This window comes from Schistocerca serialis, chromosome 9, assembly GCF_023864345.2.
Source record: "Schistocerca serialis cubense isolate TAMUIC-IGC-003099 chromosome 9, iqSchSeri2.2, whole genome shotgun sequence".
NCBI classification, from domain to species: domain Eukaryota; kingdom Metazoa; phylum Arthropoda; class Insecta; order Orthoptera; family Acrididae; genus Schistocerca; species Schistocerca serialis.
In genome coordinates, this window is record NC_064646.1 from 142792900 (window position 1) to 142807064 (window position 14165).

At 44.9% G+C, this 14165-nt stretch overlaps 1 protein-coding gene across 1 annotated transcript in view; it reads left to right on the top strand.

The window, feature by feature from the left end:
• Positions 1 to 6330, top strand: part of LOC126419426 (protein lethal(3)malignant blood neoplasm 1) — a 147875-nt gene extending 141545 nt beyond the window's left edge. The window contains exon 6 of the mRNA XM_050086614.1: positions 2566 to 6330. Coding sequence (XP_049942571.1) covers positions 2566 to 2806 — 241 coding nt within the window. The 3' untranslated portion in view covers positions 2807 to 6330. The remainder of the gene's footprint in view (positions 1 to 2565) is intronic.
• Positions 6331 to 14165: the final 7835 nt, after the last annotated feature.

A 14165-nucleotide genomic window follows, 5' to 3' on the forward strand; every position in this document is an offset into this window, starting at 1 on the left:
TCAGCTACAATCGCGTTCCAATCTTCCATGACTATTAGATTTTCATCGCCTCTTACAGACTGAGTTACACGTTAAATATCCTCATATACCTTTTCTGTCTTTTCATCCCCTCATTGTGACGTTAGGTTGTATACCAGAACGTCGTTGGTGTCGTTCATTTGCTGTCGAATCTGATGATAAGAAGTTCCCATAAGTGACACCAAAAAACGTTAGAAGAAAGAATTTGTTCAGGGCGAGTATATTGGACATTGGCTGGCCGTTTTGTCTGCCTAGACTCCGGCCCACAGAAGTTGTTGTTAGTTGGCGATAAACTTTTTCGATCATTAACTACTCTCAAAAGCTAACTAATGTAAATTTGTAATAATTACATAATGTAAAGACCGCCGCTGTTGCTGAGTGGTCAACACGGCTGATGGCGATGCAGAAGATCCGATTCCCGGTATTTTCAGGGAAGTTTATTTGGTGGTGGTGGGGGGGGGGGGGGGTTGGTAAGCGGTTCACCTAGCCTCGTGAGACCAACTGAAGAGCTACTCGACCGCTTACTAGCGGTTCCAAGATCAAGAAACCCGGCAACGACCAGGAGAGTGCTGTGTTGACCAAATGCCTCTCCATATCACGTCCAGTTACGCCAGTGGCAGGGATGATGTGGTGACAGGTCGGACCCGATCGCCTCATCAAGGACCAAAACACGGAATCCTACAATTTTTACACAAAGTGAGGTTTCAAAACCACATAAATCGTAACTACGAGACAAAGTGGTATCCCAGTTCCTTTAAATGACTATGCTTAACTGAGGGGTTTCATGCAGATACCATGTGATTGCAGCACTGTATGGACTAGAAAATTCAAATGTCCCTCATGCCCGTGCTGACCTGTATGTCCGGCTCTCTCGTACTATCTCCTGTACAAATTCGCACTTGCATATACCCCGCCCGATTAAAACATTTTGCCGGATCAGCGTTAGGGCTGGCTGGAGAGGTCAGTCAGTTGACCATGTAACCGTGTAAGAAAAGGTTCCTTCTGAATATTAATCTCCTGGGAACGTTCAAATCAGCGATAATTCCGGCGCAAAGTGAAAATTCATTCATGAAAGAACATGGATTTTTTCTTAAATACACTACTGGCCATTAAAACTGCTACACCAAGAAGAAAACGTGTATTCATTGGACGAATATATTGTACTAGAACTGACATGTGATTACATTTTCACGCAATTTGGATGCATAGATCCTGAGAAATCATACCCTGGACAACCACCTCTGGCCGTAATAACGGCCTTGATACGCCTGGGCATTGAGTCAAACAGAGCTTGGATGGCGTGTACAGGTACAGCTGTCCATGCAGCTTCAACACGATACTACAGTTCCTCAAGAGTAGTGACTGGGTATTGTGACGAGCCAGTTGCTCCGCCACCATTGGCCAGACGTTTTCAATTGATGAGAGATCTGGAGAAGTGCTGGCCAGGGCAGCAGTCGAACATTTTCCGTATCCAGAAAGGCCCGTACAGGACCTGCAACATGCGCTCGTATCCTGCTGAAATGTAGGGTAGAGCCACGGGTTGTAATACATCTGAAATGTAACGTCCACTGTTCAAAGTGCCGTCAGTGCGTACAAGAGGTGACCGAGACGTGTAACCAATGGCACCCCATACCATCACGCCGGATGATACGCCAGTATGGCGATGACGAATACACGCTTCCGATGGGCGTTCACCGCGATGTCACCAAACACTGATGTGACCATCATGATCCTGTAAACAGAACCTTCATTCATCCGAAAAAAGGACGTTTTGCCATTCGTGCACCCAGGTTCGTCGTTGAGTACACCATCGCAGGCGCTCCTGTCTGTGATGCGGCGTCAAGGGTAACGGCAGCCATGGTCTCCGAGCTGATAGTCCATGCTGCTGCAAACGTCGTCGAGCTGTTCGTGCAAATGGTTGTTGTCTTGCAAAAGTCCCCATCTGTTGACTCAGGGATCGAGACGTGGCTGCACGATCCGTTACAGCCATGCGGATATGATGCCTGTCATCTCGACTGCTAGCGATACGAGGCCGTTGGGATCCGTCACGGCGTTCCGTATTACCCTCCTGAACCCACCGATTCCATATTCTGCTAACAGTCATTGGATGTCGACCATTACGAGCAGCAATGTTGCCATACGATAAACCGCAATGACGATAGGCTACAATTCGACCTTTATCAAAGTCGGAAACGTGATGGTCCGCAATTCTCCTCCTGACACGAGGCATCACAACAACGTTTCACCAGGCAACGCCGGTCAACTGCTGTTTGTGTATGAGAAATCGGTTGGAAACTTTCCTCATGTCAGCACGTTGTAGGTGTCCCCACCGGCGCCAACCTTGTGTGAATGCTCTGAAAAGGTAATAATTTGCATATCGCAGCATCCTCTTCCTGTCGGTTAAATTTCGCGTCTGTAACACGTAATCTTCGTGGTGTAGCAATTTTAATGGCTTGTAGTGTATCATTTTTTTGTCTCAAATAACTTGCAGCATGTGTGAAGTTGTGACGTGTCACTGCGCTGTACGGGTGTGCTTACGTGCTGCAGGTTCAACTACACGCTGCCGTACCACGGCCACAACGAGGAGGGCTACCGCAGCGGCAACAAGGTTGGCGGCTACTTTGCGGACGGCCGCGACGGCGTCGGCCGCAACGTAAAGTACCTGGCCAACGAGTTCGGCTACCAGCCCAACATCACGCTGGTCGACCTGCGGCCCGACCAGGCCCACACCGAGGAGGACGAGCGCAACGCGCCGCTGCTCGGATACAAGTTCGAGTGGCTCTACTGAACACCCCCCTCCAAGCAGCCGCTCTCACTGCAAGACACTCTGCCTCAGACAGCGATCCATACAACCCCTTCACCGTAGCTACATTGCAGATGCGATCTATCTGCACGCATTTCTATTGTAATGAATCATCCCACCATTTACACAGGGTGTTTCACAATTCATACTACACACTTCTAGGGGTTCTAGAGGGAACTTAGTAGATCAAGTTTTACCTAGGAACTCATGTCCGGAAACGTCAAAACTATAGACACCGGCACCTGTGAATGTGTGTACGTACATAGTGATTCGTTGATGACGTAACCAACTTTTTAGGGTGATGGAGAAGGATAAATGTGTCAGTCTGAGGTAAGGGTCGTAAGATATAAGGGAAAATCATTCTGATACCTCTGGGATTGGAAACACATGTACAGTTACTGTTGTTGTTAAGATTATAGACTAGACCACTTTCAAAGGTAGTAGCATGGACCAAAACAAGGAAGAAATATTCAGTAAACGTGGTCATTGAAATTTATATCTGAGAACCTATGAGAACTTGTTCATCTTCGCGACTGTGAAATACCTCTCCTATTTTGAACAAGTGCTCATAACTCTGACGGAATGCATTTTTGACCTCATGTCCACTGGAGGTTTTTCTTCTTTTGGTCCCTACTACTACCAAGGAAGGTGGCCTACCCTACAATCTTCGCAACAATAGTACAAGTACATGTATTACATTGACAGAGGTATCAAAAAGGTTTTCCCCTATAACTTTCGACGCGTTCGTTTCCTGTACAGGGACCCTCACATCAAAGTGATACATTTTTCCTTCTCCTTCGTCCTAGAAAGTTTGTAAGATCATCACAGAATCATTCTGTGCAGGCATACATTTACAGGCACTTGCGCGTTTAACTTTGACACTCTGTAGCGTCGTTGGGTAACGTTTCCGGACGTGGGTTCCCATGTGAAACTTGAACTATTAAGTCCCCTCTACAACCTCTAGAAGTGTGTAAAATGAATTCTGAAACATCCTGTAGAATACCACAACTTCTCATTGTTTTTCTCTGTTTATCACCAGTATTTCTAACGGTTGTTGTTCAACCATATTACACAGTATCACACGCCATAACATGACTAATTATCATAAAGGTTTAGTCATCACTTCGGAAGGTAAAGTTAGGCAATTAATTATTCTTTGTTTGCAGCTACGCGTGTGTTATCCTGATACATCGTAATCTCGGCGCCACAGTACCGCAGGACGCATAGTATAAGCAAAACATAACGGCGCAGCACATTGATATAGTGGAGAATCGTGCGATAGTTCGTTTACGGCATTTGAAGCGAAATAACACTGCAACAGAAAAATTGCGTCAAGATTTCCGTAGGTGTCTGGATTGGCCTAAGACACTGAAACATTTCTGCTGCTGTCGAAAACGAATTACCACGCGATACTCCACTGAATCAATGGTCTGCGCCATTTGGTTTAGCCTGCTCTGGGGTGATAGACTACAGTGGTGGGGAGCGTACCTGCAAACAAGCAAATATTTAATTACGTAACTTCATGAATACCCTTCGTATAATGACTTTGATATCAGTCTTGTGACTGGTTTCGTGCAATTCTCTACACCTCCTCCTTCTTTGACAGACTCTTCGTCACTTAGTAGCAGTTACAACTAATATACTGAATTATTTCTTGTATATATTCGAATCTCTGTCTCTCCCTATAAGTTTTCCCTCTGTTGTCCGCTCTACTAACATGCAAATTATTCCATGCCCTAAGATTCTCGTTCTAGTTACATTTTTTTCCATATAGTCCTATCCTCGTCGATTTTGCACAGAATCGCCACATTTATTACCTCATCATCATCATAATCACATCATCTTCATCATCGTCATAATCATCGGGGCTGCTTTCAGCTGCCCAGGTAGGATGTTACCTAAGCAATTTGCCTCCACCTCCTACTATTGCTAGCTTTCCTTTCTCACCACGGCATCTTATTGTCTTTACTTTCCCTTCAACGCCTTCTTTAGTCTCGTCGAGCAACCTCTTTCATGGACGTCCAAGTTGTTTTGTCTTGGCGCGTTCCTTTCCACCAACCAATGAGGGTATACGATGGTGTGCATCCGCGTTGAGCTCCCTGTAGCTAATTCCATGGTCTACAGCAACTAACTTACCAGACCGGCTATTTTCAGCTTCCTTCTGTATTACCAGATATCAAATGCACGGATTACCTTCTCTTCATGGTCCACTTCCATACTTACAATTAACTCATCTCACCACCTTCCATTCCATCGACGGACCCAATGTCTCCACTCTCTCACTTTCTTGCTGTATTACCATTCGAATATCACCACACTGTCAAAATATTTTCTCAGAAACTCAATGAGCGTTGCTAGAATACACGTTACTTCCTCTTCATTTCATATCTTTACCACTGCGTTGCTCCACAATGAATCTTTCACCCTGCAGGAGTGTGTGTGTGTGTGTGTGTGTGTGAGAGAGAGAGAGAGAGAGAGAGAGAGAGAGAGAGTGAGAGTGAGAGTGAGAGAGTGTTCATGCTGTAATGAAACTTTACGAGATGGGAAAACCGTGAGCTGCGTCGGGGTTTCGAATCGTAAACTTTACCATTGGCCGACAAGGTTCTTAATCACTGAACAACTCAGGCACGCCTCATGAAATGTTTCAAGGATTCAGTACCAGTAACATTTACCGAATTACCAAATTGCACAGAATCTCTCCTACCCTCTTGAAAACTGTGCCCTCGTGGAGTATGTGTTAGCCAGACCGCGATGATTGGTTTCAGGATGGTTCTTTCACCCTGGCGACGAATGTACGCTGCAAAAAATTCAGAACAAGAACAAGTTATAGATCCTCTGACGTAATCAATTTAAGTTTGCAGTAAACGCAGATAATGGTCTACACTTCGCTACAGAGTGAAAGATTAAATTTTCAAACAAAAACAGCATTCGCCTGCCATTTCCTGTCCCTTAGGATTGCTAGTCAAAGAATGCTTGGTGTCTTTAGATATCACGAGATATGTGCTCGAAGACTGTGCAATTGAAGAGTGCCTGGTTGGAGCACTTCCTTGTTGCTAAAAATGTTTCGTTCTTTTCTGAAAAGAGATTCATTTCATTATCAATTTAACAACTTCGACTTCAAAGTAGCTTTCTTGCTCACTACTAATTACAAAATCCCACTCTCGATAACCTGTCTTTATACAAGCATTATTTCCAATCTTTCTTGTTACTCTCGTTTATAAATAATTTAAAGTTTCCCTCGTATCATATCTAATTACCTGTATGGAGAGGGAAAACGCTCTAAGACTTCGATAAGTACAAACGCAACTCCTTATTTTAAAAGCTATTGCTATTTTATTTCATATCATGTGGACTGCCCTGCGTTCACCGCACTTTGTGTTCGCAGAAATTATAAAAGTGCAAGAATACGGACTATACGCCAAATCTACAAGCAATCTTAGAGCAAGAGACGTTGTCTTGCTTGCCAGCTTTGGTAAACACGAATCATTTGTTGATATGATGATACTGAAATCAATGTAAATGAAATATACTGTACATTTGTATATTTAAAAAATGTAATAAATCTCTTTTGTACTAAACTGGGACTTTAGTGACATATTTTTTTTAAGAAATGGTCAGTGTTTTAATGATGACATCACTTTGATTTTCTGCCATGGTGGCCCAGGGCCAACATCATACGCCAGAGGTAAGTAAATCATTCCTATTTCCTACTGTGATTGGAAGCGTTGTTACGTTTATAGATGGAATCCGGATCCAGATATAAGTACTTCATCCATGATTAATGATCAGCTGGTACCTCCAACTCATCTTCATTTCTCGCTGCACCTTTTGCGTTTGAAAACAACTGTTCACTAGATTTTAGGATTCATTTCCCATTTTAAAATCCGCCGGTGAGAACAACAAACACCGTGATAAATAACTAACATTTCAGTTGTACCACAAAATTTATCGGTTACACATTAAGTCACTTGATATATAACCAAATGATAACGTGGAATGATTTGCAACACGGTTTTCATGGAAATACACGATATTTCATAACGATGTCAGTGAGCATTATGAATGTTGCTGAAGTGCAGAGCTGTATTTCTGTCGGGATGAAACAGTGAGGGGATGAAAATAACTCACAAGCGTTGCGTCTATCTGTGAACGATAAGGACACTCCATTGCAAAATGTGTGTTTGTCATAGATGTATCAAAAAAAATGTTCAAATGTGTGTGAATTGTTAAGCGACCAAACTGCTGAGGTCATCGGTCCTTAGGCTTACACACTACTTAAACTAACTTAAACTAACAAAACACACACACACACACACCCATGCCGGAGGGAGGACTCAAACCTCCGGCGGGAGGGGCCGCGCAATCCGTGACATGGCGCTTCTAACCGCTCGGCCAGTCCGAGCAGCGTAAATGTATCAACATCAACAGAAACACAATAATGACCCGTAGAATACCCACTGGAACACTGTCTAAGGCAGGTAAATTTTAGCAATAAAAAAATGCTTCTACTTCACAATTAAAACTATTTTACTATCAGTCAAACAACTTCGTAATCTTAATCTGTAATGCAGCGATCCGTGGAAATTATCCGCGTGGAAATGCGAGCAGAATATATCCACAATGGTACAGCTTGAGCAAGACTTCACTCTTATAGTCATCCAAAAATAAACATACAAACAAACGACACACACGTGTATTTCTCCTTTCCCTATATTCTACCACTAACTAATCAAACTAGGTCTAGCTCTCCGGTTCTGGTGAAGGTTTTCGGGAGGCAAAGACCAGAGTTGAAATCCCCACTCAGACGTTTTCAGTTGGGAAAACACTATCCTAAATGTGTAAAGACAAGACAAGTGGCAGGTCTGATAACTCAACGCTATCTACAGGACGTGAATCAATGACCTTCCTTCTATTGAGCAGGTTCTTTCTTGAGTGCGGTCAGTGTTTGGAAGTACTAGTAGTGGGCGACCAGACTCTTGTGTCTAACATTCCACTTCTTCTTTCTGGACTATGAACTTCTCATAATTAAGGATATGCGAACCATTAAGGTAAAATACCAGTACGAGATCAGAATTTACAACAAAATACCGAATTTATTGTTTATTTCTCTCTGCTCCTTTACAAAAGAACATGACGGACATTCATATATATCACCTTAAAAAAATACCATCATAACAGCCCTGCTACTTCCTTGGGCTAGCGAAATTCTATGTCTCCTTTCCAGCTACGAAGCTAATTCTCAAGAATGACTCGGCTCTCGTACACATTCTAACGACCACCCACGATTGCTGCTAGAAACGAACGCTTGTTATCTACGGCGCTTGAATATTTCGAGTACAGAATCTATTGTTGAGTTCATAGAGGAAGTTTTACTTACTCTCGCAGATCGCTGCTGCTTTTGATCAAGTGGTTCGTACACATACGTCGATAAATGGTTGAGCAAAGGAAAGAAGTAACATTGTAAAGGAAGGCACTTCGTTTTTTGCGGAATAAGGAATAGATGCCCTATTGCTGTTACACTGTTCATCTACTGTGTGTACCAGTAACCAGTAAGTGGCATCAAATTAAATAAAAGTATTATCAAAAATACGTTAAGTACATTTTGAAATAAAAGTTAGCGAAATTAATATAAATTTCCGTTGTAAATAACAAATAAATAATAAAATAAAAGTAAATAAAATAAAATAAATTATAAACAATAAAAGAGTGTAGGCAACAGGAGTGGGCTAGAGTTCAGGTGAACGGTAACTTCAATTGTCTCGCATCTGCAGATGACATAGTACTACTAAGTGAATCAGAGCATGAGTTGAAAGTAATATACCAGAAAATGGACAATTATGCACAGAAGGTAGGGCTCCAAGTGGATCAAGCCAAAACAGGTTTCATGCAATTAGGAAGACGACAAGAGCAGGAAGAATTTGTTGAGATAGATGGCAAGAGGTTCGAGAGAGTACACCGGTTCAAATACTTGGGATCTTGGTTTACCACGGACAAAAACATAAAAATGGACATCAAGGAAAGAATACCAGTGGGAATGAAATGCATACATTCCCTCAGAGAGGCGCTCTGCTCTAAATCGATCTCAGTGAACACTAGGATGAAAATCTACAACATAGTTATATGCCCAGCAGTAATGTACGGTTCAGAAACATAGAGCATGACTAAGCGAGAAAAGGAAAAAACTATTAATATTTGAAAGAAGAGTAATGAGGAAGATATGGGGACCCGTTTTAGATAACGGAGAATGCAGGAGGAGGGAAAACGAGGAAATCTACCTTCTGATGCGACAGCCAACTATCCTACAAAAGATAAAGAGCAAAAGAATACAGTGAGCGGGCCATGTAGCCCGTATGCCAGAAGGAAGACAAAAATGGCTCCGAGCACTATGGGACTTAACATTTAAGGTCATTAGTCCCCTAGAACTTATAACTATTTAAACCTAACTAACCAAAGAACATCACACACATCCATGTCCAAGGCAGGATTCGAACCTGCGACCGTAGCGGTCGCACGGTTCCAGACTGAAGCGCCTAGAACATCTCGGCCACACCGGCCGGCCCAGATGGAAGACAGGCGAAGATGGTACTAGAGGGGAAACCAAACACCAAACGCCCCGTTGGACTACCAAGGCAGCGCTGGATGGACGACCTGGCGAAGGACCTGGAAGCCCTGGGGACTGAAGACAGCTGGAGGAACCGGGCACAAAACAGGAAGGAATGGATTTTTTTTAACAAGAGGTGGAGCCCCTCCACGCCCACACCGGCATGATGGCCAACACAAAAGGTCTACTGCCATCTCTGCATAAGGGTTAGTATTCACTAAAGTGAGGTGTCGCAGGATGTGGGTGCTGCGATGTTTGCGTACGTCTGGTTAGGATTAACCATTAATACGCGCTTATCTGGAGATAGATTGGTCGAAATCTGACGAAGGGTAGCGGTTTGAAGGGCAGAGGAAAAAAAGTGCCAAGGCAAGAGCCAAGGGAAAAAAACCTCTGCGAAAGTTAGGTCGGGCGGCAAGAGCAGTAGCGGTTGTCTTGCTGCCTGCGATAGGTTGTGCAAGGATAGGCTTTGTTAGTAGTGGGTATCATGCATGTCGATACCTTGACGTTGTGCGTTTGTGCTGCTCGGCGGCTGGCGCTGGGTGCTGGTACAGAGTCCTCGTTCAGCGTCCTGCTACCTGCAACAGTTATGTTTGTTATCGGTCTTGTGTCCGATAGGTCATATACCGGAGGCACAGTGTGAGGGAGTGTTGGGAGATTGTTCGTGCGTCTGTGGGCGAGCTCGTCGGTGTCCCTGCTGTGGCCTGTTGGTCGGCTCTAATAGCAGCTGGTAGTTGCCAGTCAGTATTGCTGATATGCAGGGGCTTACCGACGTTTGTCGCTGTTTGCGTATGTTAGTTTACCATAGGTGGTTATGCCCTAGCTAGCAGTGTCTTTGGTCGCTTGTGTTTCCACCTGTGGTTGTGATCGTAGTTTCCCAGAGTGAGGATGAAAGGATTGTTCGAGTGTCTCGAGTTCCTGTATAGTCGTGTGGCGTGTTTCTTGAATACTTCCTTGAGGGTATCAAGGCGGTATTCATGGTGAAGATCCACGGTGCGTGTGTAGCGTGGAGCATTGCTAATGATTCGTAGCACTTTGTTCTGTATGATCTGCAGGCGGCGCAGTCGTGTGGGAGCTGCATATCCCCAGACGGGAGCTGCGTACGTCATCAGAGGTCTAATCAGTGTCGTGTATAAGGACCTCGACACCCTCCTATTCAGTGTGCTTTCCCTGTTGAGCATTGGGTAGAGCTGTTTGAGCCTCGCGTGCGCTCGGTTGGCAACGTATTCGATGTGGTCCCCCCATGTAAGTTTCCGGTCCAGCCAGACACCAAGGTATCTGACTTTCTCTCGGAAACGTATTGGGCGTGTATGTAGTGTTATCGGTCTACAGTGTTGGTGTTTGCGCAGTAGTTTCGGTCTGCGTGTGAACAGAACTGCTTCGCACTTGTCGACGTTTACTTTAATACGCCATCGCTCCAGCCAAGGCTCAGCTGTTCTGAGTGCTGTCTGTATTCGTGAGTTGATGTTCGACGGTTTCCAGTCTTGCGCGAGGATGGCTGTGCATCCGCGTAGACGGCTAACGTCGTGTTTCGTGTCGCTGGGTAGTCATTAATGTACAGGTTAAACAAGATGGGCCCCAGAATGCTTCCTTGGGGTACTCCAGCTTGGATACCGTGTTGTGTTGATTGTTTATCCTGCACGTTAGTGTTGAAACATCTGTTCGTGAGATATGAGTGTATGAGACGTACGAGTCCGTCTGGGAAACCAGCTTCGCTTAGTTTGCGTATGAGTCCGTTGTGCCAGAGACGATCGAAAGCCTTTTCGATGTCTAGGAACACGGCCCCTGTGGCTTTGTTCATGTTGTAGCCGTGTGTTACATGTTCGACTACGCGGAGGAGTTGTTGTGTTGTCGAGTGGTGATTCCTAAAGCCGAATTGCTCCGGTCTTAGGGTGTCGTTGGCGATGCAATGCCTAGTGATACGTTTTAGTATTACCTTCTCAACAATCTTGCTGAGCGAGCACAGCAGACTGATGGGTCGGTAATTTTGTGGGAGGGAGTGGTCTTTCCCTGGCTTCCTGAACATCAGGACCTTGGCCGCCTTCCAAAAGTCAGGGAAGTGTTGGTGTGTCAGGATGGCATTCGTTAGGTGTGTGAGGTATTCCACGGCTTTATCCGTGAACTCCTGGAGGACACGGTTTTGAATGCCATCAGGCCCAGGGGCTTTTCTAGCGTTGGTGTGCTTGATAGCCCATGTGACTTCATTTGTGCTAGCACGTCTGATTTCGTCGCGCGAGGGCTGGGCTACAAGTCGTGTAACGTCCTGGTCCGTTTCAAGTGTGAATGCTGGGTCTGAAGGAACCAGATTCGGCATGAAGGACGCTGCAAGTGTTGTGGCCATAAGCTCTGCCTTCTCCGTCGCGGAGTAGGCTGGGCCGTCTGGTCCTTGTAACGTGGGAATGTAATGTTTCTCCCTGGTGAAGTGTCTGGCCAGCTGCCACACGCCAGGACGTGTGGTATCCAGCCGATCGAGTTTCTGTCCCCATTGTTCGTTTCTGAATGTTTGGATTTTATTCCGTATTATGCCCTGGAGTCTGTTGACGTGCAGTTTATAGAACGGGCGCCTGGTACGCTGCCAGTATCTCCTGAGGCGGTTCCTCATTGAGATAAGGCCCAGGATTTCCTGGGGCAGGGCCGTCGAGTGTTGTCTTGGTGTTGTAAATGGAATGGCGTCAGTCATTGCGTCTTGGACGGCAGTTGTGAGAGCCTCCACAGCCTCATCGATTTGCTGTGTGTTGTTAATTTCGTGGGTGTCAGGAATGCGACTATCAAGCGTTTCCTTGAACAGTGTCCAGTTCGCACGCTTGTAGTTAAGCATCCTGCGTGGTTCGATGTCCTGCAGTGTCTCTTCCATGTGCAGTATTACAGGCATGTGGTCTGAGTCCAGATCGTTTTCAACCGTTAGGTTGAGTGTGCATGTGATGCCCTTTATGAGGGCTATGTCTAACACGTCTGGCCTATGTCGGGCCTGTGTAGGCACGAACGTGGGAACGTCCGGCCCAAGTATAATGTAGTTTCGGCCTAGTGCGTGTTCGTACAGTTTCTTGCCGTTGGAGGTTCGTATTCGTGAGTTCCAATCGGGGTGTTTTGCGTTGAGGTCTCCAGCGGCTATTACCCGCGGTGCCATGTTGAGTACTGTGCTGATATCGCGTGTTACTATGTTTTTAGGAGGATTGTATAGCGATACCAGTGTGGTGTTGGCTCCGTTGAACTTAAGGCAGTTTGTAGAAGCAGCGAGTGGTCTGCAGGGCCTGTGATCGCTGGATATCTATCTCCCGGTTTCAGTGCAGGTAAAATTATCAGCACACTAAAGAAACGAAATTCCTTCGCAAATATCACTTGAACCATGGTGGAAGAGCTTCCGTTTCCTGTTCATGTCCGTAGATGGAAATGCGACTGCCTTGGAAATCTGGATAAGCAGTAATATCTTGTTCAGCCTTTGTCACAGCTGAAGATGGAAGATATCTTCTGAAGCACGTAGTGTGAGGAATGAATCAAATCTGTGGTTAAATTCGAACATTTTATTACTGCGTACTTTGATCTGTGTAGGAAATACGTTGCTTGGAATAATTATACATAGCAGGTAACTGCGCTTAACAAAGTAATTTTGTTATTTGCGTGATCCAGTATATAGTAATCTGTAGCATCTTTGTGATGAATTTAAGAAGAAAATATAAGAGCCTTAAAACGATAAGAATATTTAATTTTAGCTCAGGACTTACTTTAAGAAATAAAAATGCATGACGAAGACCGAATCAGGAACACAAAAAGAATTTAAGAGCAAAACAGCTATTTGCAGTGATCTGTAACGAGGAGCTTACCGTGTCGATGGAAACATGTACTCAGGTACCATGGTACCTGGAGCTTCCTCTAACCACTCTAACCTTATTCCAGGGCGACGGTGTAGTTCAGTTTCATCGATATATACATGTGGAGAGCGGGGTACTGAAGGAGGATGCTCATGACCGGACAGCACGTTTCTGGGTTTATGGCTGACGTAATATAGGCTCCATAACTACCTTTTCGAACGTAACCCACACAACAATACTTCAACCAACCGACTTACTACTGCCCTGTTGGGAAGAGGGAGAATCCCTTGCACAGCGAATGGTCCCTTGAAACGGATATAGAGCCCAAATCACTTCTGTCTACTAAAAGGGTATAAGATCTAATGAGCATAATTACAGACGAGTATCGGTGACGTCCATCGTAGGGTCCAAGTCCATATACTAAGGTCGGTTGTTAATGATGTGAAATGCGTCAGTCAATCCATCCATATGATTTCTGGTTTTATAAAGTTGGACTTTCTTGCTTGAGTTTTGCAGCAGAAGCTTGAGGACGGCAGTTGAGTCTTTACTTCCAAAGTTAGCTTGAGCCGTGACTGAGGTTGGTCGTTATAGGAGCGGGTTTTCCTAACAGACGCCCTCGCGGTTGGCTACTTCAATTCCACGCGCGATGGTCACATTGGCCGTTGAACCGGAGGAAAATTTTGAGGACAAGGAAACAGGCGTCAACTCTCCATTCTTATGACTGGAGGAGGCGTGTGGTACCACTGAAAAATTCGTTTTTTTTTTTTTGAGTGGTCAGCTCGCCCACTCTAAGATTTTTCAGTCTATGTGCACGAAGGCGAGGCAGTTCGATTATGTACAGAGTTAGCCAGTTGAACAAGAGTCGCTGAACTGGCCTGTGCTGAGTTCGAGGCATCACTTCTGTGCATGTTTTTAAGGCGATTTTGGGTGGGAGTTA